We start from the raw sequence: 23,932 nt of genomic DNA, 5'->3' as shown, positions 1-23,932 counted from the left end.
ACTTCAGTCTAGTGTTAGGACATACCCCATAGTTCGGGCGTGGACAGCGGACATAAATGTCAGCGGATGGAGTCACCCTTAACCTAAATAGCCTGGCGGTACAACTACTTGGGGTGAAGATATTTCCGTGAATTTATTCTTGCGTGACAAAAAGCTATCGTACAAATTATTATTGCTGTAAATACTTGTTGGATAAGAACTACAGTTATAAAATTGTGAAAGCTCTTGATTTGTTAACTAGATTTACTTCTTGAGTTTTATTGTCAAACATAACATTGGATAGTAAAAATGTACATACATTATTTTTATTATACAAACTTAAAAATAAAAACAATGGAAAGGCTTCGGGTGCAATATAACAACGATTACCGATTGATGTTTGGACTCGCCAGGCACTGCAGTGCCTCCGCAATGTTTACAGAAGGGCGAGTTCCAGGATTTACAGCTCTATTAAGAACCAGAATTGCAGGACTGAGGGGAAGGATAAACCATTTCAGAAATATTCTTATCGTAGAATCCCGTCTGACTTCAGTATCGAGCATTGAAGACCATGGGAAAAAGATACTTGCTCCCACAATCTTAGATCCGATGGATTCCCGTGCTTCTCTGCTTTAATCTCATTTTTAATTTTAATTTTAATTTTTAATCCATTTTTTTTATTTTCTTATGATGTAAATATTATCTGTACCCTCTATGTGATGTGTGGGATTTCACTCACCTCCCCAAATCTTGGAATAAATATATTTTTTTTACAGTTAAGATTAGATAAGATGATATTTAAATTGATTTTAGAAAGTAGTGATACACACAAAACTCAATCGAACCAAACCTAAGTAATCATCACGCTGTTTCTCCGCAGGGGTAGGCAGAGAGGACTAACCGCCAAACAACTCAGTCTTGGCACACACTTCTTGAACCTGAGCTTTTAAAAATGTTTCCAAATAGTAAATTAGTACTCTTCTCTTTATCTTTCAAAATGATTTCGAATGAAACTTAAGTTCCAATAGATAAAAAAATTCTCGTTTCCTTTTTGGATTTGATCAATAGTCGTTGTAACAGAAGAGAATATGTGAATATGATTGACACAAAACGTGAGTACCGGTGTTGATATGTACGTATTTTCAATTGCCATGCTTACTGTTGTAATTTTCTTTGGTTTATTTACGCCCATCAGAGCTTTTACCATTTCGTAATATCACACTGTGACCTTAAATATTAAATCTTATCAAAGGGTTTCTTTCAATTGGTTGTCAAAGCAAAAATCTATAATAAATCATACTCCAAGCGTATAAATGGTAGTTTTATTCAGGAAGAGAAATTATAAAAAGAGATAAAGATTAATAAAAAACCACAAATAAGTTACAGCAAGGTGTGTACAATATTGGTCTAATTATATATTGACTTTAAGAATGGCAGCACTATTAAACCTTTTTCTAAAAATCTCTAAGGTAAAAAATAATATATATTTATATATATCTCTCTAATACCTACTAAGTGGGTACTAAGTTTATGCAGTAGCTATTTTAATGGGCTGATCACAGTAAGTTGTTGTCCTCTCCCCTTTATTTCCTTTACTTAGTTACGTGCTTTTACATCTATCTCAAAGAATGATATCAACGCCAGCTCGGTACACTTTGCGCATTTACAAATTACCCAAATTTCCCATTCACAGCGGCAATTTAGTCTTGCTGTCTGCTGTTTGGGATTAATTGTATCAAATCAACAGTAACGGAGTCACTGTTTGTATTATGTATCTGAACAATCTAACAATAAACCCCTTCTGTATTTCTCAGTTCACCAATCTAACCAACAGCGGTGCGCGCTGTGCATAATACAGTGCATTGTAACGGTACCTAGGGTACAATCATGTTGAAATAGCAAATCTACCATTTATTATGTGGCTTGAATCCATACTGCTTGTCTTTTGGGCATAGTTCTGTGAGTGATCTGAAATTGATAATCTTGAACGAAATGGCATAAAACATTTATATTATTTATTATAATTTCTCTTTTTCTAAAAAATCATCAAATTTGTACCTACAAAATGAGGAACGCGATGGACCGCGAAAAAGTCGACCCAACATAGATCCTTGTGATAAACCAGAAATCTTTGGGATTATCTTGGTTTTAAATCTTGGAACGCCAGGAGGAGTGCGTGTTGATTTGTTGCAATTGAATATGACTTGGGTACAAAAGAACACAAAAGGAAGTATGTTTTTACCTTGCCGATAGGCATGGCTGGCGCAGAAGAGGTTGTGAGGTTATTCAGTTAAGTTGCATTTCCACTTTTTTCACAAGTTTTAAACAGTCCGATAGTGTTAATATTGGTACATAAAATAAGTAGTATCGTATCATGGGCTATCATTGTTATCTGAGATTTCTTTCGTGAAAAAACCATTCAAAGCGGGATTCCAAATGTTCTTTAAAACCCGTCATCCTGAAGCATGTAGCTATACGAGATACAATATGTACTGTATTGTATTATTATATAGAAACATGGGCTTAACTGTGATCCTTGTGGTAAGCCGTAATACCAACGTATCTTTTTTTATATTCTTATAATTCAATCACCCAGAGATATATTCTTAAATCCATGTTAGCAAGGGCAAAACTGAATTCAGTAAACAAAATGCTTAATATATTTATGTAACATTAACTAACCTCTCTATCCTTCCACCCCACCAGCGGAGGGAAACAGATCACGAAGGACAGCACCCACAGGATGGCGATGAGAGCCTTTGCCCTCTTGCGGGACATGAGCGAGGGGTAGCTGACTGGCCTTGCCACGGCCACGTAGCGGTCCAGCGAGATAGCGCAAAGGTTCAGAATGGAGGCTGTGCACATCCAGACGTCGACTGCCAGCCAGACAGAACACCACACGTCGCCAAATATCCACACCTAGAACAAATTAAAAATTGTTAAATTTTAACAGCTTAATGATTCAGACGCAATGTTCACCATGTTCGATTGCATTAGAAGAAGTAAGCTGATGTATGCTAATGGTGTATGGACATCTATATGCAAACACATGGAACTTATCCGAGGTCAACGCACCGTATTTTCTCGAACAACGAATCGCAACGAATAGAATTCTATGACTTACACGCGTCTGAAGCTTCACTGATTGGTACAACGACTTGTAAACGGAAGTTTTAGCCTAGCGGAATATGACAGGAGAAATAAAAAATATTTAATGAAATTACTAAAATGGTAAATGTAATATGTAATTACTCTTTAAATAACCTTAAAACGTTTTGCCTAAATATATTCCCACATATTAAGAATGTAACTGGATGAATAATCTGTACCACGATAGATAAAAAAAAAATTTACGTAGGTATCTACCTACTTAGTTTTTTTTTGCTTTTTTCAGAGAATGCAAAGTAAATATATATTTTTTTAATATCTCTTATTGCTTTTGAAAGTTGTCATAGTAGACGCACGGAGCAATTGTTGTGTCTTAGAGAAAATGGTTTAGTTTGAGCTAATTTAACCAAACGATTTTTAATTCCAGTTATGAACATTGACAAGAAAGCTAAAACTTTATATAAATACATTAAAAAAATAACCGGATTTTAGTATACGTATGGCTTTTTTTTTCTTCAATTTATTTAAAAAAAAACAGAGAAGAACTGTTTTTGTTACCGCTGTAAAGTGGCGATTATTTATACGGTAGTCCTTTGAGATTGTCACCTAAACTTCTAATTTCAATGCAAGAAATTTATGCACAAGAAAGCAGTTCCATTAAAGCGGGCACTCGCCTAAACAATTTTGTTTTCCATGACGTTCATACAAAGATGCAATAATTTATGAATGTAGATGCTCCAAGCAATTTTGAGACAACAATGCACCTAAAGCAAACCATATAAATTTCTTTTATCAGAAAAAAATGTAATTTCGACAGAACTAACCGTCGTCTATTTCTTTGCGGGAAAACATTATAATAGCACAGGCAATAGGCATTCCAGCAACCCCAAAGTTTACCATACTCGGAATTCCACTCCCATGTTAGTGAGAGATTACTTCGCGCGATGAAATCGTTTAAAAATCTACTCTTAAATTGTGGGTCTACGATATTTTTATTTGCGAAGTTTTGTAAAACATTATAACACCCGATCTTTGAAAATATACTTATTTAAATACATTTATTTATTTATTATTTTTTTCAATCTTCAATACAAAATATTACTTCTTACAGGTTTATCTCAAAAGGCATTAAGCTACATAGAGTTTTCTTGCACGGTTTGTGTTTTGTTTGTAGAACTTGTTTCTTACGGAAAATAATTTTCCTCAGGGCCAATGTAATGTTTTGGGATGCTGTGTGGCGAAAGAGAGGATAGGAAGTTCTGGGAAAGAAAAAGGTTTGAGGATGGGTATGAATCTAAGGATCAGTGTGTCCAGAAGTGACGGACGAATGAATATATCACTCTCACTGTGGGCAAGGTGATGAGTGGAGAAATCAAAGGGTCTCCCAAAACCAGCCTCTCTCGATCTGGCACACCACGCAGCTGGCGGGCAGGCACATCCTGAACACACCTCACCCGATAAACCCGGGCACCCCTGATAAATCACTAATCGTAGAAAACCATTTAGAGTGGAAGTCGGGGACGTCCGAGGAAGACACGGCACGATCAAGTGAATCAGATACTTGAGGCCGGCCATGTCAAGAGTCAGAATAATATAAGAGTATATATGATACGATGTATGAATGTGAATGAAGCCATAAGTGTGTGCCAAGACCGAGTTGTTGGGCGGTCCGTCTTCTATGCCTACCCCTGCGGAGAAAGGGCGTGATGGTTAGTTAGTTAGTTATTTGGCAGTTGGATTTGCACAATCCATCCATTACTGTTAACTTGAAAATTTAATTTATTTATAGTATTTGCTTATGCACGTGTGACGTTCAATTATGATTGTTGATGCTTTATTTTATACCATGGATATTAAATAAATAAAACTTTAAATTTTATGAAAAATTTTCAAATTACGAAAAAAATGCACTGACATAGATACGCTTTTTTTGGAAGTCTTAAAAGTAATTATTTTTAATATAGTATTTACTCATAGACAGAATAATACTTTTTTATTTTTATTTAAATTAAATCTCGTTTTTTTACATTTTTTTTAATCAATTTTATATTTTTTCCCCTGCGGCGTTTATTTTTTAATTTACTTAAGATTTATGTAAAATATCTTAAATCATAATAATTTAATCAAAATAATTACAATACATACGTCCAGGCTTTGCCTTTGTGGGATTTTTTGTTTACACCATCTTTTATATTTCCTTGTATTTTTGTATTTTCATTTGATTACACTGCAATTTAAAACTGTTCCAATATAACTAAATAACTAACCATCACGCGCCGTGTCGCTGCAGGGGTAGGCAGAGAGGACGGACTGCCAAACAACTCGGTTTTGGCACACACTCCTTGCCTCATTCACATTCATACATCGTCTCATACATACTCTTCTATTGTTCTGACTCTTGACATGTTTTCCTCGGATGTTCCGGACTTCTGTTACTATTCATATTTGCATCGTATATTCTCCTTACACTCCTTTTTTCGCTCTATCGCTCTACATACCCAAACCATCTAAGCGTCCCTTTCTTGATCGTACTCATTACGCTTACGTCAGCCTCGCACTCTTTGATCTCCACATTAGCACACATATGCCTCAGGGATCTAGATTTTTAAAAAACAAAATGCGAAAATTGACAGTATTAAATAGAATTTAAAATGAAATGTCATTCCACTACTGTCTTTGAAATAAGCTAGATAAGAGGTGGATAGAAGTAGCATAGTATAGGGGTGAGTTTACTGCGTGGAAGCCTATAGTAGAAGGTACAAGGGTCGTAACTCGAGAAAAGTGGCCAGAAGACTTCGAAGGGTACTCGAGAAAGAGGTCAATATACGACCTGAGGAGTTGAAAATTAAAATCGGTACTTTGGAAAAGTAATTAAACCATGCACTTCACCATAATATCCTTTGATTCATGATGACTTTAACTTTGTTGTTTGAAAAAACCTCCATATTTTTTTATATAAACATTTTTCTAGTTACTTTATAGAAAAAAAAATATAAGAATCAATTGAATATCCATACCCGACGTAGCTCAGTGGTCCAGAGCACCTGACCGGACATCAGAAGGTACGGAATCGATTCCCGTCGGCGGCATTTATTTTTACTCGGAAGATAATATCAATTTGTATGGATATTTTCGGCGAGTAATTAATGCTTATAATAATTTCTTATCCTTTTTGCTATGCATAAAAATCTTGTCGGATAAACATTGGTTTTTCATTACAAAAAATAATTTATTGAACTTAAGAACTTAATTTTTTTTGCCAGTTTCAAATGAAACCGAGTTTGTTGTTATCATTTACCTCTTATAGGAGATCCGTTTTGTCCACCGAAGATTTAAGACCTTTATGTATATTAGTGATGAGTCGTTCATGAACGAGCCGCACAATGGAGCTAGCTCTTTTTGTATATTAGCGATGAGTTGTTCATGAACAATACGAACAATAGAGCTAGCTCTTTTTGTTTATTAGCGATGAGTCGTTCATGAACGAGTCGCACAATGGAGCTAGCTCTTTTTGAAGAGCCGTATTCATACGAAAACCATACAACGGCTGGATTTCTTCTTGTTATTTTCTTGTGCAATCGAACACAGGTAAAGAATTTGCAAAAAAATTAAAATAGAGGCATGCAAGCATTATTGAATTGTACTCGTAGTACGTATTCTAAGATAATTGATATGCAGAAAAAACTAGATATGTTAAGTGTGAGACAGCTTTGTTTTACAAACTTTAATATTTATATTTAAGCTCATAAATAAAATTCTCCCAAAATATATGTATAAGAATGTAAATTTTACTTTCAAAATACATGGCTGAGAAACTGTGGAGATTTTAGACTTCCTTAAACAAACTTGTCGGGAACCCAAAATAATCTTTATTTAAAAAGGTTTAAGATTTTAAATGAACTACCGACAGAAGTTAAAAGCCTTGCGAGGGTTATTCCTAAATGCCATACAGAATAAGTATTGGGTATAGTGTGAAGTGTGCCTAAATGTCATATAAATACTTTATTAGTAGTTAGTTGAGGTTTTTACTAGATATAAAAATGTTTTTTTAAAACTAAATAAAAACACACGAAAAAAAAAATTGAACCGAGACTCTTATTTTCAACGATTTTTTTCATTTACAATATTTAAATTATTCGCCTCATTACGACCATAAATAACTATAATAGTAGAAACTTCGTTTCCAAGAATAGCGCTATTAAGGTATTCCACTACAAGCAGCTTCATCCTCTGAACCATCAATCTATAAATAAGCTCATAAAGCGTAATAAACATAAACTCGATGATAAAGAATAGTTGTGTAAATCACAAAATAGTAAAACTGCCCCCATGACCTACTTACGTGTTCCTCAAACTTGTAATCATCTCCGTAATGTATATTGGGGTAAAAAAACTTTTTTAAAAATGTAGCAGAGCTAAACCATTTTGGTTTACTAGAAGGTAATCAATCTTCTGTGTTTATTAAAAGAAAAGAGTGTCTGTATCGAACGTCATCAGCATCATCAATATAAAATGTACATCAATTATAAAAAAACACAACAAAATGCCATCATATTTACCACTGTCAAAAACTATGTAAAACCTTCCATAAAACTAATGTTGATAAACCTGCCTTACATATAGGTAACTCATGTTTAAAAACCTGCCCTGCCGTTTAACGGTAAATTTTATCGCTCGGACCTAAAAGGCAGTTGTCTCGCTTCAACTCAAGCAACCATCTTACTCTGGCTAGGCAGCCGCTGATTGGCTAAGCACAAAACCTGCTTGAGCGGCTCACGTGTATCCAAGAGATTTGTAAAAAAATACAAATTTGCAAGCCCTTCCTGTAATAATAGGAAACAATGTTAACTAAATAATTATATACAAAGATACTTATATGTTAATTAAATAAGCTCGAATAGAAATAAAATATGTTACACGTAAGATAATTATGTAATCAGCGAAACTCTGAAAATGTTACAGAGATTTGACCACTTATCTTGTAGAATATGTCTTATTATAACTAAATAAACAATATTGCGACGATGTGGTTTTGGCAGGGCGACAGAGGCAGATAAGGTCTAATATTATAAAATATTCCTATATTTCTGAGATAAACAGATTTAATCCTACAAACGTGGCGAGCTTCATAGCAAGAAAAAAGCAAGCTCGTTACGGGAATTTCATAATACAATCAAGGGTCGGAGGCGCGGTCCTATAGAATCTTATAAAGGCGCCGCAAAAACCGGTCCCTGCCCCATTCCGCCATAAGCCCTGGACCGAGCAACACCTACCGCTGTCCGCTCTGCCTGACCCGCTTCGCTACCTGAGACCAACACGCTGCGTTTGATTTCAACCCGGTTCCCCCCCCCCGCTCCACTTCCGCTGTCTACTGCAACTGCCTGCTGCTGAGCTCGCTGCTCACCGACAAGCCAACGACGCCCCGACGTCGCGGCGCCTCTGCCTCGGGCTTCACTGAGCCTTCCCAACAGCCAGCCTCGGAGAGGGGATCTGCCATTGCCTACTGAACCAGCCAGCGCCCCGCAGAGCCGTTACTGACTGAGCCTGGAGGGATACAAGAAGTTGCACCCGCAATAAAAACCAACCGCTTTTATAAAAGCGTTCTTTTCAATATGCAAATTACAAATGTCGAATATATCGTCTTTCTCAAGACGCATTCATTTATGCAAACATACAAGAGTCGATATTCCCTGGATCGAGGGGACTGAACGTTGCCGACTGAGCCAGCCCGCCTGCCAGCCCGCCTGCCAGCCCGCCTGCCAGCCCGCCTGCCAGCCCGCCTGCCAGCCCGCCTGCCAGCCAGTCCCGGAGAGCCTTCCCTCCAGCGTGCGGTCCTGCTCACTGGCCCCGATGTCACAGAGCCGTTACTGACTGAGCCTGGAGGGATACAAGAAGTTGAACCCGCAATAAAAACCAACCGCTTTTATAAAAGCGTTCTTTTCAAAAGCAAATTACAAATTTCGAATATATCGTCTTTCTCAAGACGCATTCATTGAGGCAAACATATTACAATAGTCGATATTCCCTGCATTTTTATGATATTTTAAATAACTCTGTAATGGTTCAAATGAAATACCTCAAGTGCTTTATTTGAATCATTACACAGGACAAAGGTAAATGTGTGCCGGTGCTTATATTTTACAGTTTTTTCTTGTGCAGGCAAACACGTCCCGTACAAAGTGGTCCATTCGAGCCGGAACCACACATCACGCCTTCAGTCCTGCCCCGGTGGAGATGTCATCACCTTGCAGTGGCTGAGAGACCCGGAAGTCATCTAAGATGCCGGTTTCCCGCCCTGAAAGCAGACACACGCCGGCTCCCGACCGCCTTCCCGCCAGCGTGCGGTTCTGCTCGCTGGAACACCAGCCGATGTCAGAGCAGTCCAGGGACACCCCCCTCCCACCGAGCCCTGAGCCCTCTCGGCTCGGGCTCCCTCATGCCCTGAGCCCTCTTGGCTCGGGCTCCACCGACAGGCCAACGACGCCCTGACGTCGCGGCGCCTCTACCCCCGGGCTTCTCTGAGCTTGCCGGTGACCGACGCCCCAACGTCGCGGCGCCTCTTCACCGAGCTTGCCGGAGACCAAGGCCCCGTTGTCGCAGCGCCTCTTCCCCGGGCCCACGTGCTTTCCTGTGCTCGCTGCTCCCGATGTCGCAGCACCTCGGCCCCGGGCCCCACATGGCTCGGGTTTATTTGAGCTTGCTGTCGCTTACCGAGGTATATAGAGCAGAGGCCTGCGCAACCAGTGACATCCTGGCGGCGGTGATTACACACAGTCACCGCTCCAGTGAGCAAACAACGCCCACACGGCTTGCCACTGCCTGTCAAACTCTACATTGGACAGCCAGCCAGTATACCAACTCAGCCAATGTATAACGCGCACGAGGCCTGCGCAACCAGTGACGTCGCCGGTGACAACCTGTACAACACCGGTGACGACCAGTAACATTGCCGGTGACATCCCGGATGCAATGTCTTACATACTCAGAGCCACACGATGAGCCACTGCCTGTCAAACTCTACAGTGGACACCCCAACAGCCAGCCAGTATACAAACTCAGCCAATGTATAACGCGCACGAGGCCTGCGCAACCAGTGACGCCGCCGGTGACAACCAGTACATCGCCGGTGACAACCAGTGACATTGCCGGTGACATCCCGGATGCAGTGTCTTACATACTCAGAGCGGCACGATGAGCCACTGCCTGTCAAACTCTACATCGGACAGCCAACCAGTATACATAAACAGCCGAGATATAATGCGCACGAGTCCTGTGTAGCCGGTGACAACCATCCATCGCCGGTGACAACCAGTACATCACCAGTGACATTGCCGGTGACATCCCGGATGCGGTGCCTTACATACTAAAATTCTACAGTAGACAGCCCGACAGCCAACCAGTATACCTAAATAGCCGAGCTACAATGCGAACGAGTCCTGTGCGCCGGTGACAAACAGTACATCGCCGGTGACAACCAGTACATCGCCAGTGCCAACCAGTGACATTGCCGGTGACATCCCGGATGCGGTGTCGTACCTACTCAAATTCTACAGTGGACAGCCCGACAGCCAACCAGTATATCTAACCAGCCGCGGTACAATGCGCATGGGTCCTGCGCAACCGGTGACACCGCCGGTGATAATCAGTAACATTGCCGGTGACATTGCCCGGGTGAGCAACCAAACAACGCTCACACTGCATGCACTAGCCCACAGAGCCGTGAGAGGTGTCAGCCTGCCCGCCAGACAGCCAGAATATCTACTCAGCCGGGGTATAACATGCACCCCGAGCGCGCTGGCGGCCAGAAACCTATGCAACCAGTGACACCGCCTACAGACGGAGTACCCTACTACCTTATACGATGTGCCAGCCGTACAGTGACCCGCACCCCCAGGACTCCGATAAGATGACGACAATACAATTCGAGTACACTGGGGATCATTACGTGCGCTTTGCCGGGGGATGAATGCTAACTGACACGCAAAACAGATTGCAGACCTATAAAAATAAACATCTCGCCGCCAAGCTGCCGAGTTCGCAGTACCGCAGCCCGCCTTGTTGGATAGGCCCCCTACTACACTGGGCCACCATCACCAGCCAGAGCCCCCTGATGCGCGTATGATGGCTACGTCTACCCACGAGCTTGAAGCGACCGGCCCGACCTCGAATGCCGGCCCCCCGGATACGTAACATCTCGAGAGCCGACACCATCCGGAGCGCAGCCCGATTCGACTGCGGCCAGCCAGTCACCTACGTGTTTGCTGCGACCGTCCCGGCCTCGAATGCCGGTCCCGGATATGCAGCAGACCGCAACTATATAATGGTCACTCACAAGTTTGCGGCGACCGTCCCGGCCTCGAATCGTTGCGGATATGCTGCAAACTGTGACTAAATGTTGGCCATCCTGTCAATCACGTGTTTGCTGCGACCGTCCCGGCCTCGAATGCCGGTCCCGGATATGCAGTGAACCGTGACTACATGATGGCTAGCCTGTCACCCACAAGTTTGTAGTGACCGTACCGGCTTCGAATGCCGGCTCTGGATATGCCGCAAAGTAATCCCCGTGACTACATGATGTCCGGCTTGTCATCAAAATTGCAGCAGCAAGCTAGCCGGATTCAACTCTGGCCCCTTCACAGTTCCAGCGCGCACCTAAGCGCACATCCGGCCTGAAATGCCCCCCTCCCCCGGATACGCAACAACTCAAAAATGCACGACCGATACCCCGACACAAAAGGATACCAGTTCACCGCCATTCAAAACCTGCGAGCGCGCCCAAATCCCACGCGCGTCACCCTGCAGCCGCTCCCCGGAACCGAGAACTAACAAGCAAGCCCCTAGAGTAATCACCACGGCCAGATGGGAGGAGTGACCACGCACTCAATCACTGGATTCGGATGCAGCAACCACCACCGAAGACTGACACGTTCGAAAAAATAGCTCGGTGCAGCCACTACTGCATGGGAAGGAGTGTATCGAACGTCATCAGCATCATCAATATAAAATGTACATCAATTATAAAAAAACACAACAAAATGCCATCATATTTACCACTGTCAAAAACTATGTAAAACCTTCCATAAAACTAATGTTGATAAACCTGCCTTACATATAGGTAACTCATGTTTAAAAACCTGCCCTGCCGTTTAACGGTAAATTTTATCGCTCGGACCTAAAAGGCAGTTGTCTCGCTTCAACTCAAGCAACCATCTTACTCTGGCTAGGCAGCCGCTGATTGGCTAAGCACAAAACCTGCTTGAGCGGCTCACGTGTATCCAAGAGATTTGTAAAAAAATACAAATTTGCAAGCCCTTCCTGTAATAATAGGAAACAATGTTAACTAAATAATTATATACAAAGATACTTATATGTTAATTAAATAAGCTCGAATAGAAATAAAATATGTTACACGTAAGATAATTATGTAATCAGCGAAACTCTGAAAATGTTACAGAGATTTGACCACTTATCTTGTAGAATATGTCTTATTATAACTAAATAAACAATATTGCGACGATGTGGTTTTGGCAGGGCGACAGAGGCAGATAAGGTCTAATATTATAAAATATTCCTATATTTCTGAGATAAACAGATTTAATCCTACAAACGTGGCGAGCTTCATAGCAAGAAAAAAGCAAGCTCGTTACGGGAATTTCATAATACAATCAAGGGTCGGAGGCGCGGTCCTATAGAATCTTATAAAGGCGCCGCAAAAACCGGTCCCTGCCCCATTCCGCCATAAGCCCTGGACCGAGCAACACCTACCGCTGTCCGCTCTGCCTGACCCGCTTCGCTACCTGAGACCAACACGCTGCGTTTGATTTCAACCCGGTTCCCCCCCCCCGCTCCACTTCCGCTGTCTACTGCAACTGCCTGCTGCTGAGCTCGCTGCTCACCGACAAGCCAACGACGCCCCGACGTCGCGGCGCCTCTGCCTCGGGCTTCACTGAGCCTTCCCAACAGCCAGCCTCGGAGAGGGGATCTGCCATTGCCTACTGAACCAGCCAGCGCCCCGCAGAGCCGTTACTGACTGAGCCTGGAGGGATACAAGAAGTTGCACCCGCAATAAAAACCAACCGCTTTTATAAAAGCGTTCTTTTCAATATGCAAATTACAAATGTCGAATATATCGTCTTTCTCAAGACGCATTCATTTATGCAAACATACAAGAGTCGATATTCCCTGGATCGAGGGGACTGAACGTTGCCGACTGAGCCAGCCCGCCTGCCAGCCCGCCTGCCAGCCCGCCTGCCAGCCCGCCTGCCAGCCCGCCTGCCAGCCCGCCTGCCAGCCAGTCCCGGAGAGCCTTCCCTCCAGCGTGCGGTCCTGCTCACTGGCCCCGATGTCACAGAGCCGTTACTGACTGAGCCTGGAGGGATACAAGAAGTTGAACCCGCAATAAAAACCAACCGCTTTTATAAAAGCGTTCTTTTCAAAAGCAAATTACAAATTTCGAATATATCGTCTTTCTCAAGACGCATTCATTGAGGCAAACATATTACAATAGTCGATATTCCCTGCATTTTTATGATATTTTAAATAACTCTGTAATGGTTCAAATGAAATACCTCAAGTGCTTTATTTGAATCATTACACAGGACAAAGGTAAATGTGTGCCGGTGCTTATATTTTACAGTTTTTTCTTGTGCAGGCAAACACGTCCCGTACAGTGTCTATGAGGGGCGGGCTGCGCAGATTTTATTTGCATACAAATCTACAGTTATATTCCAAGAGGGATGAAATCTTGCACACTTCACCTTAAAATCGGGATAAGGAAAATTTCCCCCCTTCTCCTTTTCCCAACAAAACAAAATTTCGATACTTCTTGATGAAATTTTGCGCACTTGACGGTAAAAATAAGACAAAATATACCATCTACTAGTGGCCATATCTGATTTATTACATTACAAACTTGCTGTTTCTGTTATTAAGAGTGTATAATACACACGTAGATAATTTATGGTAAAACAACAAAAGTTTAAAGGATCACGAATTCAAAAAGATAGCGTTACAATCGCAAAATAAATGAATCTTTTATTAGAGGTCTAAATTATATTATTAACTGTGAAACTATGGAGGGTCATAGGACAGTTGTATAAATATGCGATACGTCCCACGCCATTAAAATCTAATGTTAAATATAAAACGTCGTCTAAATTTAACTTCGGTGTATTATGCCATTGTACAATGTACATTCACATCTATCCTATTTCTGCTGTATCTGGGGCTTTGCCTCAAAGAAACTGATAGCTGAACTGCATGTGGTACAAAACCGAGCTCTCAGAAATTTTCTAGGTCTTCCATGGGACACATACGTCAGGACATCTATTCAATTTCCGGTATCCTTTCAATCACAGTCCTTCCCAGACATGAAATCACGACCACCATCTAACAAATTACCCAACAATTAACCCACACTAACATCAAGCTACTTAAGACATCCACAACCACAATATAATTATAACAATAAAATCCGCATTCCTCTAACACTCACTACGAACTATGGTATAAAACCTCTATTTTGCCTTAATACTCAATAATCCTCTTCCAAATATTTATATAAAACAGCCAGCATAATCCAAAAATTTAAAGGGCCTTAAATGAATATTTTTTAAAAACATATCAAAAAGAAAATACGTAATTCTTGCCGTATTGTATGTACTTTGTTTTGTTTCTTTCTCTGTCTTTTTCTATCCCCTGAATTTGTAATCGAGCATAATATATTTTTACTGATGTATTAGTGGGTAAGCACCTTCTTCTAAATTTCTACCTTGGCTCTGTGCTTATGTGCCTGTTTCTTTTTTGTTTCTTCTTGTTTGTTCTACGTTACCTCTACTTTTTTCTTTGTGTACTGTTATGTATGTTAAAATTATAATTATGATATTTGTCTATATTTGTACTGTTTCGTATGTGAAACTTATAATTTTGATATCAAAATACCAAAGTACAATTCTACCCATTAACTCCCACCTTTGTATTGTATGTTCCTCTCGTCCTACAGTGAGTTTTGTAACACATCGGCATTGCTCTAACAAGAAAAAAGAACAAAGAAACATTCTTTAAATAAAAAAAATAAAAAAAATTAAATTCAGCATTCTGCTATTATTTTTAAATGTCAAAGTCCCTTTACAGGGATAAGCGCAGATCGAACAGCGTCCATACAAACGTTATTTAACATCCCCTGAGCCTTACACCCGGGACAATCTCTGTTATAACTTTATAGGGCGCAATTGTGTAATTTCCCCTAAGGGTCCACGCTTTGTGGCGTGATTTGGACCCATTAGTTGTACGCCGCGGCCACAGATGGCTCTGTCGTAAATCTCTATGGGGCGGAAACTATATCCGGCGCCGCACTACCTTTATAACTCGACATTTTCTTTTTTAGTCTTTGGCAGAACGGATAGGGGAAACGTTTGGTCCTGGTCGGAATTAAAAGATCTCGTAATTAGCTTTTTAGATGACAGTAAGAATAAAAAGCACTACAGTTTGTTTGATTAATAACTTGAAAGGAGGTCTGGATTAGTGTTTAGACTGGTCTTTGACGGAACGGATGTGGTAAACGTTTGGTGGTTAAAGCTATCATTAGGGACATATACATATATTTATTTTGAGGAAAGACAAAGATTCACGGGTTACGAATAACCTGACAATATTCAAAAAATCTCCTACTACCACCACAGTAAGCGGAAAATGTTGTTTGTGTTGTCATGGAAGACTTAGTTAGCCGAGGAATTGAACACACTACGCCTGAGTGGAACCCAAATACGATGCCAACTCAGCCACTGACCGGTCATTTGTATAACATACTACTAACAGCAGGAGAAAATATTGTGTAGTTTTATTATAATGATTTAATTTAGGGTTCGTACCTACCCTGATGATTGGCAGTGAAGCGTCGAAATAGCAGATAAATGATGCAAATAGACTGGATGCTGTAGAAATGAGATCCCTGAGGCGGGTGTATATTAAAACCGTGTACGATTGTGTGAAAAATGTAGAGATTCGCAAAAAATGCTTCTTATAAATTCGAGGCTGCAATAAGCGTAAAGAGAGAGATTACGAAAGTGTCGCTCAGATGGTTTGGGCATGTAGAACGAATGAAAGGAGTGTAAAGAGAATATATAACGCAAATATGACTGGTCGAAAAAGTATGGGATGCCCGAAGAAGACATGGCACAATAGACTTCACTACTTGTCCGGATACTTGAGTCGGGTCATGTTAACACGCCATTGGTGACGTAAATATCTGTAAGACCGTGTGATTCCAAAAAGTCGAATAACTTTTTACCCGCCATCGAATTGAGTTGTGATTTCGAGTACTTTCCTTACTGCGCAGCCCCACAGTTTAGTCCACCCCACGCCAGTGACAGAAGCATGTCTTTGAGTTTTGGTGCCAACCCGTTTCGTGAGACCGGGGTCCCAGACTACGTAAGTCAAATAGTCATAGTTAATTTTAGAATTTTCACTTTTTTATAAGTTAATGTATTAAACCAAAAGACAAGATATAATTGATAACATTGCGAGAAATATTTGTGTCTAGAAAATGTAGTGCCAACATGCACAAGCTGCTCGGCTTTTGAAAAATAATAATTTTCGAGGAGTATTTTTTGTTTTTTGGTTGGAAGTAAAACCTTTAAAGATACAGGGAACCTTTTCGATAGTGTTGTAATTTTTAGTTTTCTAAGTACACAAGTGTAAAGATTAATAAACGAGATGTTATTTAGGATATAACTTTAATTTTTTGTTAAAAACCATTTTTTTTTAATACTAGACCAAGTAAAAGTAGCATGGAGTATTGCTTGTTAGTAAAATCTTAGGTGCATAGGACCGGCGTCACCAAAGGTGTAAGTCAAATTAACGTCTTAAGTGGCGGGTTAAGAATCAGATTTCAAGAAGAGTAGATAAGAGACGATGTATGAATGTGAATGAAACAAGGAATGTGTGTCAAGGCCGAGATGTTTAGCGGTCCGTCCTCTCTACCTACCCCTGCGGGGAAACGGCGTGATGGTTAATTAGTCAGTCACTTATAATTTATCAAACAATAATGAATAATAAAACCTAACCAACTTTGCAACACAAAGTTTTGTTTCGTGGTTTTGCTCTGAAAGAAAATAAAACGAGCATTAACTAACTAGATAACTGTCACGTAACTGTCTTCATCTCAGGAGCAGACAGAGATAGTGTAATGCCATAGAGCTCTCTCTTGTTACGCAATTTTTTCTTTATCCACATTAATACAAGATCAATACTAAGGCGCAATCTTCTATTTATTGATATGACACCCGACTCAACTATATGATTCACTTGATGATCTCATGACTTTCTCGGGCGCCCCTACTTCTTCTACCATTCTCTTCCTTTTTGACATTTCTACCCTTTCTTCAGCCTTGTATTATTTCGAGATATCCACATTTATGGCATGGTCATACATAGTTGTATCACTCATACACGTAGCATTCGTGTAGTGTCGGCAATATTATTAAGATAGTTTTAGCAATTAATCATAGATGGCACTGATCGCCCAGCAAGAGATGCGCGCGTCCTCCAGGTTCCGAATGGTTCCGATTGAGAAACCCGAATCTTAGCCGATCGTAAGGGGAAGAGCTCAGTGTTTTAATAAGTTTCATTAGAATAACTTAACTAGAACGGACGTTAATCAAGAAGACAAATTTTCTTTTATTTTTTATCGTAAATAAACGATCTTTTAATCTAGATGAACCGTATAAATCATTGAAGTCTCCTGTAATAAACATTGTAAATATAAATCTAAATACTACTCGTAATTGAAAGATATTACAATTTTTTATAACAGTACACAATAATTATGGATTTTTGGACTTGCTATGTTGACAGTTTTCAATTAGCGACTGCCACATTTAGTCCTCCATTAATAGAGTTCCTAGTATTCATCCTTTATCAGCCTTTCCATCCCTTGGAAAGAATGAAAATAGTTCCGAAAGACTTAAACGTTTTTAATAGTTCGCACCAAATAGCATTTCTTAACAAACTTTCAATTGACAATTTTTATAAAATAGTGCAATCTCGCCAGTAAAGCTCGTCCTTTAAAGACACTGCAAAACAAAACTTACAAGCACGAGAAAAAAGAGTAGCAAAAACAACTCGTTCACAGTCCAGAGCAAATAATGGCTCAAGAAGTTAACGGATGCAGGGAACGTGTTAGTCACGTATCTCTATGCACAAGGTACCTCGGATAGAACGGGGATGGAATAATAATTAGGAACTTCCATTGCAGTAAATTCACTTTACTTTAAAAGTACTCGCAGCGTCTCAACTTTTCACTACACAAGTTTGTCTTGCTTTCAAATAAGCCAATTTTTTTAACTTTTATCAGAATGGTTGAATTTTCTATCATTCGTTAAATTTGTAAGATGACAACGGCTTCATATATTTGGTAAACGCATTAAGAAACTGTATAACGGATTACTTGAAACTTCTATATTCAAACTCGTATTCAATGTAGAATTCATAAGATTTATTATTCAATTAAATGGTACAATACGTACCGGAATGGCAGTGAAATACTGAAGCCACGTTACGTGAACGCAAGGTTTTTAGATACATTAAATAATTAAGATCATACAGATCAGAATAATAGAAGAGTCTGTATGAGACGATGGATAATGTGAATGAGGCAAGAAGTGTGTGCCAAGACTGAGTTGTTTGAAACGGTGCGATGGTTAGTTAGTTAGTTAGTTAGATCATACAGATAAACAAAAAAATAAAATATTTAATATTTCCGTGCATTCACCATACTCAAGCACATTGGAATACCATGAAAGTTCAATACAACAAATTGTTCCGTTTACCGAGGTCTTGCAGTGTCAACGAAATGATAAATAACATCGGTTAGTATAAATTGTTATACTCATTGCAGTATATCGGGTAATATACTGCAATGAGGCCAATTAAGAAGCGGCTAACTTCCGAAGCAAACTATTAAATTGCCTACAAATAAAAGTAGGATCGTTGAACGCACTAATTAAAAAATGGATGGGTCAATACCCCCCATTAGTGGAACTGACAATGTAATTTGATTACAATGTACATCAATGGATATTTGAAAGGGGACGACCTTTCTTTAAAGATTATATTAGTTATTAACACAATAAAAAAAATGAATCATAAAAACTTCTGTCCAACTTGTCTCATATCACGAAAATTAAAATTAAGTGTTGAACATAAACATGTTGTCTTATAGATAAAACCTACGATAAATAAACATGCACAAAAATAATTATATACATTTAACAATCTATATTAATTATATTTATATTTTAATCTTAATTTTTAATATTTGTAATTTTTATTTTTATCTTTTTAAATATACATTTACTTTTTCTTTATTTTTCAGTTTACTATTAATTTTAATATATTAATTTTTAATTTTATTAATCATTAAATTTGTTTTTTTTTCTTTACTTCTTTCTTATGTTTGTATAAAATAGTATTTTTTAGTTCTTCTAAGTTATTTTTATTATTATTTCATGTATGATTTCTTACTTTCATACTTATGTTTATATAAAATAGTATTTTTTAGTTCTTCTAAGTTATTTTATTATTTCATGTATGATTCATACTTGCATACTTATGTATGATTCATACTTGCATACTTATGTATGATTCATACTTGCATACTTATGTTTCTATAAAATAGTATTTTTTTGTTTTTTTAAGTTATTTTTATTATTATTTCATGTATGATTCATACTTGCATACTTATGTTTCTATAAAATAGTATTTTTTAGTTCTTTTATGTTATTTTTATTATTATTTCATGTATGATTCATACTTGCATACTTATCTTTCTATAAAATAGTATTTTTTAGTTCTATTATGTTATCTTTATTATTATTTCATGTATAACTACCACAACACGGGCATTAGCCTAGTATGGTAGTTAAAAAAATGTTAAAAATGTAACATGTAAACATTTATTAAATAATAATAAAAAAAATAAAGAAAATGTAAAGTTTTTTTTTTTATTAAACATTTTTGTAAACATCTTGCCAAAACTTTGGATATTATTTTCTTTTAACCCTTCGGCGTGCGGTTTTTTGTCTGGTAATGTTATTAATTTTTTTTTTTTTATCGTTATTTATACCACAAATATTTGCTACCTACACTTGTTGTATGATATATAATACGATTTTGCGACATAACGATTGCTGAAGAACCGCAAAATATGAAATAATGGAAACACAACAAAAATTTACCAGAAGTAGGGAAACCACCATGCAAAATCATGCAAAATGCTTACAAAACAGTGTTATTTTTTATTAGTTACTATTGCAAAGTTTGCACATGATGTAGTATAAAGTATAATATAAGTATAAATTCTTGTTTTTTCTCAGTCCTCCTCACTAGGTTTTCCTGTTCTGAAGCGGCCTGTAGTTTTTAAACTTTTGTATTTAGTTTCAAGTTGTTTTAACATCGTCTTCACAATGTTTGTAAGTTGAATACCACTTTCTTCTCTCAGCCATGTTTTTACTATTGTTTTAAATATATTCATTTTCATTATTTTTTTTGATTGATTTCGAAGAGCATTGTGTAATTTCGTTTAATATTTCTCTGTCCAAAAGATGTGTTCAAACTGTCACATAAAGGTTTTGTTATAATACTTTATTTGTACACTCAATTCAAAATTTAAAGTAAAAATCGTCATCACTAGAGTCATCACCATCACTCACCATATCTCCACTATCGCAGGGAAATATTTACATAAAATTTTTCAGAATCAATATCCGATTCAAAAATATCATATTCTCCGATCTCTTCATATTGATAAAAAGTAGTCAAATATGGCAAAAAACATTCATTAAAAAAACTTTGTCAATCGTTTCGTTTTTCGGGTTATAGTTTTGATGAACCAACCAGAGCACAGCGCACCATCTTCTTTTTAGAGTAGTTCAAAAGATCAAATAAGTATCAAATATCGTACGCAACGGTTAAAATAATTACACCCCGATCGTGCTTATAAATATATATGTTTGTAGTGTAAACAGGCATAAAACCATAAATACTGTTGATTTTAATCAGTGACGTTTGTAATGACAAAATATTCCGAATGAACTAATAATAGTGTTCATACTGTTTTACCGAAGAAAACAAATTTCTACGGATCCTCAATTCTGTTTTTCAGAAACAAACTAAAAAATGATGTTTTACCGACAATGTCAATAATGCTTTCGGAAATTAATTTAGTATTTTCTATTATTTAGTGAGATCTGCATTCCAGATAGTCAGTGCAAACAATTATTCACCTCCCTACCATAATAGGAGAACTCGCTAATAAACGTTTTTTTTTTTTTTTTTTATTGAAACATATAAACAAGGTTACAATTTTATGACAATATAAACACCAATATTTCAATCACTCTCCTAATAAAGCAGCTGCTTGTGTTTAGGAGAGGACAACAAAATATTTTTACATTTGTTTAACTTAAACTAAAAATATTTGTAATTTAACAAAAAATAACAATAAAAGTAATAAAAATATTGGTTAGTTAAAAGATGATTCACAGAATTGAAAAGGCAAAAACATATTTCTTAACAATAAGTAAAGTTATGAGGTGGTACAAGAGTATTTTAATTTTTTTTTTATATATTTTACGTAGTTTTCTTCCGATCGTATATCAAGGGGTAATTTATTAAATAATTTTACACCCTTGAATATATAGTGATGCTGTGCTGTTGTGGTTCGTGCTAGTGGCACGGTTAGTCCTCCAACAGATATTATTCTTTTGCTAATATTCAATTGTGGTAAATTATTTTTACTAAAGAAATCTTTATGTATTTGTAGAAGTGCAATTTTGTCATAAATTTTTGTAAGTGGGGGAACCGGGAAATCTTGAAAACCTTTATAGTTGAGTAGTAATATGGCTTTTTTAAGATGATTTTTATTAATATTTTTTGAATAGTTTCCTATTTTGCGTTAAATGTCGAGTGAGATCTGTGTGTATTTCAGAAGGATTCATAGTGTGCAAGATTGAACCCTAAACACTAAAATTAGAATGTTATTTTGATCCCCAAGACTATGGGGAGCTCAAACTGACGCGGTACGGATTGCGCTATTTTGATATGCCGATGGGTTAGTTGTATCTTTGTTGCATCATATTATTTTTTTTCCTTCATTCCTCATTTTGTAAATATTTCTTTATTTATTTAATATCCACGGTAAAAATATAACATACACAATAACTGCATGTCACAGTAAACGAGTATAGTCAAAACTATATTTATAAAATAACAATCAACTGTGGCAAATAATTATAAGAAATAATTAGTCGCCTAAAATATCAATTCAAATTGAAAATATCTCCCGAGTAAAAACAAGGTTTTATGCATAGCAAAAAGGATAACAAATAATTATAAGCAATAATTGGTCCCCTGAAATATCAATATAAATTGAAAATATCTCCCGAGTAAAAATAAATGCCGCCTAAGGGAATTGAACCCGTGCCTTCTGATATCCGGTCAGGTGCTCTGAAACCACTGAGCTATGTCGGCTTATTTCCAACCCGCCAAATGATTCAATATGTACTAGTAGCTAAATCAACAATTACTGCTTATTATATTTTTTCCACCTGTAAAACACCAACTCTATTTTGTAGGAAAGGCTTTTTTACTGCTAAATTTCTCACTAGATGGCGTCGAGACATATAACATCTTCATTTACTGGTGAAATATTTCTGGCTTGCAAAATATTATTATTTTTTTAATGATAAACTAATTATTGCTTATATTATTTGTTATCCTTTTTACCATGCATAAAACTTTGTCTTATAAACATTAGTTTATCATTAAAAATATAATTCACTGTGGCATTTAAATGTTAAATGTATATATAACATTAAATGATAAGTATAACAAAAATATATCTTGTATGAAAAGGGATGAGGTTTATAAGTATTTAGAGACCCACAATTAAATAGATTAGACCATACTAGTATTAAAAATGATATTAGGATTAAATTTCAAACCAGGATCGGGAAAATTTTAAAATGCAATCTATCTGCTAAAAAATTAGTAAAAGCAATAAATACTTGTGCAATACCTCTATTAACGTATTCATTTGGCGTAGTTAAATGTTCTAATATAGATTTAGATAACTTAGAAAGATTAATTAGAACTACGCTAACAAAGTTTAATTGCCATCATCCAAATTCAGCTATAGAACGAGTTAATTTACCTAGAAATTTAGGAGGTAGAGGTACAATCAAAATAACTTCTTTGAAACATAATCAGGTAGAAATGCTAAGAACTTTTTTTCCATAGGAAAGCTCATAGCTCAAAATAACACAAAATAATTTGCAAGGCAGATAGAAATATTACACCTTTAAATTTATACGATGAGAATGCCAACATTTTTATAAATCCTAACCAAGAATTATTAGGTTCCTGGTCAAATAAAATTTTACACGCAAAACACTTCATTTATCTCAACCAAACGTATGTTGACAAATGTTCGTCAAACAAATGGTTGAGTATTGGAGAGTTAAGCGCAGAAATAGATAGATTTATGCTTGCCATTCAGGATAGAGTCATTAATATTAAAAATTATAAGAAGCATATAATCAAAGATACAAATCAAATTGATGATTTGTGTAGAAAATGTTTGGCTTTTCCGGAAACTAAAGAACGTATTATATCGGGATGTTCTATATTAGCACAGTCCGAGTTTACATTTAGGCACAATCAAGTTTTAAAAATAATTCACCAAAGTTTGGTAATTAAACATAACTTGATTGACTGCCGTAATATAGTACCATATTATGAATACGAACCAAATTCATTTTTAGAAAACGATTTTTATAAAATATATTAT

General features: G+C 37.5%; 1 protein-coding gene across 1 annotated transcript in view; it reads right to left on the bottom strand.

Annotated features, from left to right (window-relative positions):
* Oamb (Octopamine receptor in mushroom bodies) overlaps window positions 1-23,932 on the bottom strand; it is a 246,237-nt gene that overhangs the window by 191,613 nt on the left and 30,692 nt on the right. The window contains exon 2 of the mRNA XM_089646902.1: window positions 2,662-2,898. Coding sequence (XP_089503028.1) covers window positions 2,662-2,898 — 237 coding nt within the window. The remainder of the gene's footprint in view (window positions 1-2,661; window positions 2,899-23,932) is intronic.

Source organism: Hesperophylax consimilis, chromosome 25 (assembly GCF_061612785.1).
Source record: "Hesperophylax consimilis isolate HC1 chromosome 25, BYU_Hcon_1.0, whole genome shotgun sequence".
Classification (NCBI taxonomy): Eukaryota; Metazoa; Arthropoda; class Insecta; order Trichoptera; family Limnephilidae; genus Hesperophylax; species Hesperophylax consimilis.
The sequence above is the reverse complement of the archived record's forward strand: the minus strand, read 5'-3'. Positions and strand labels throughout refer to the sequence as shown.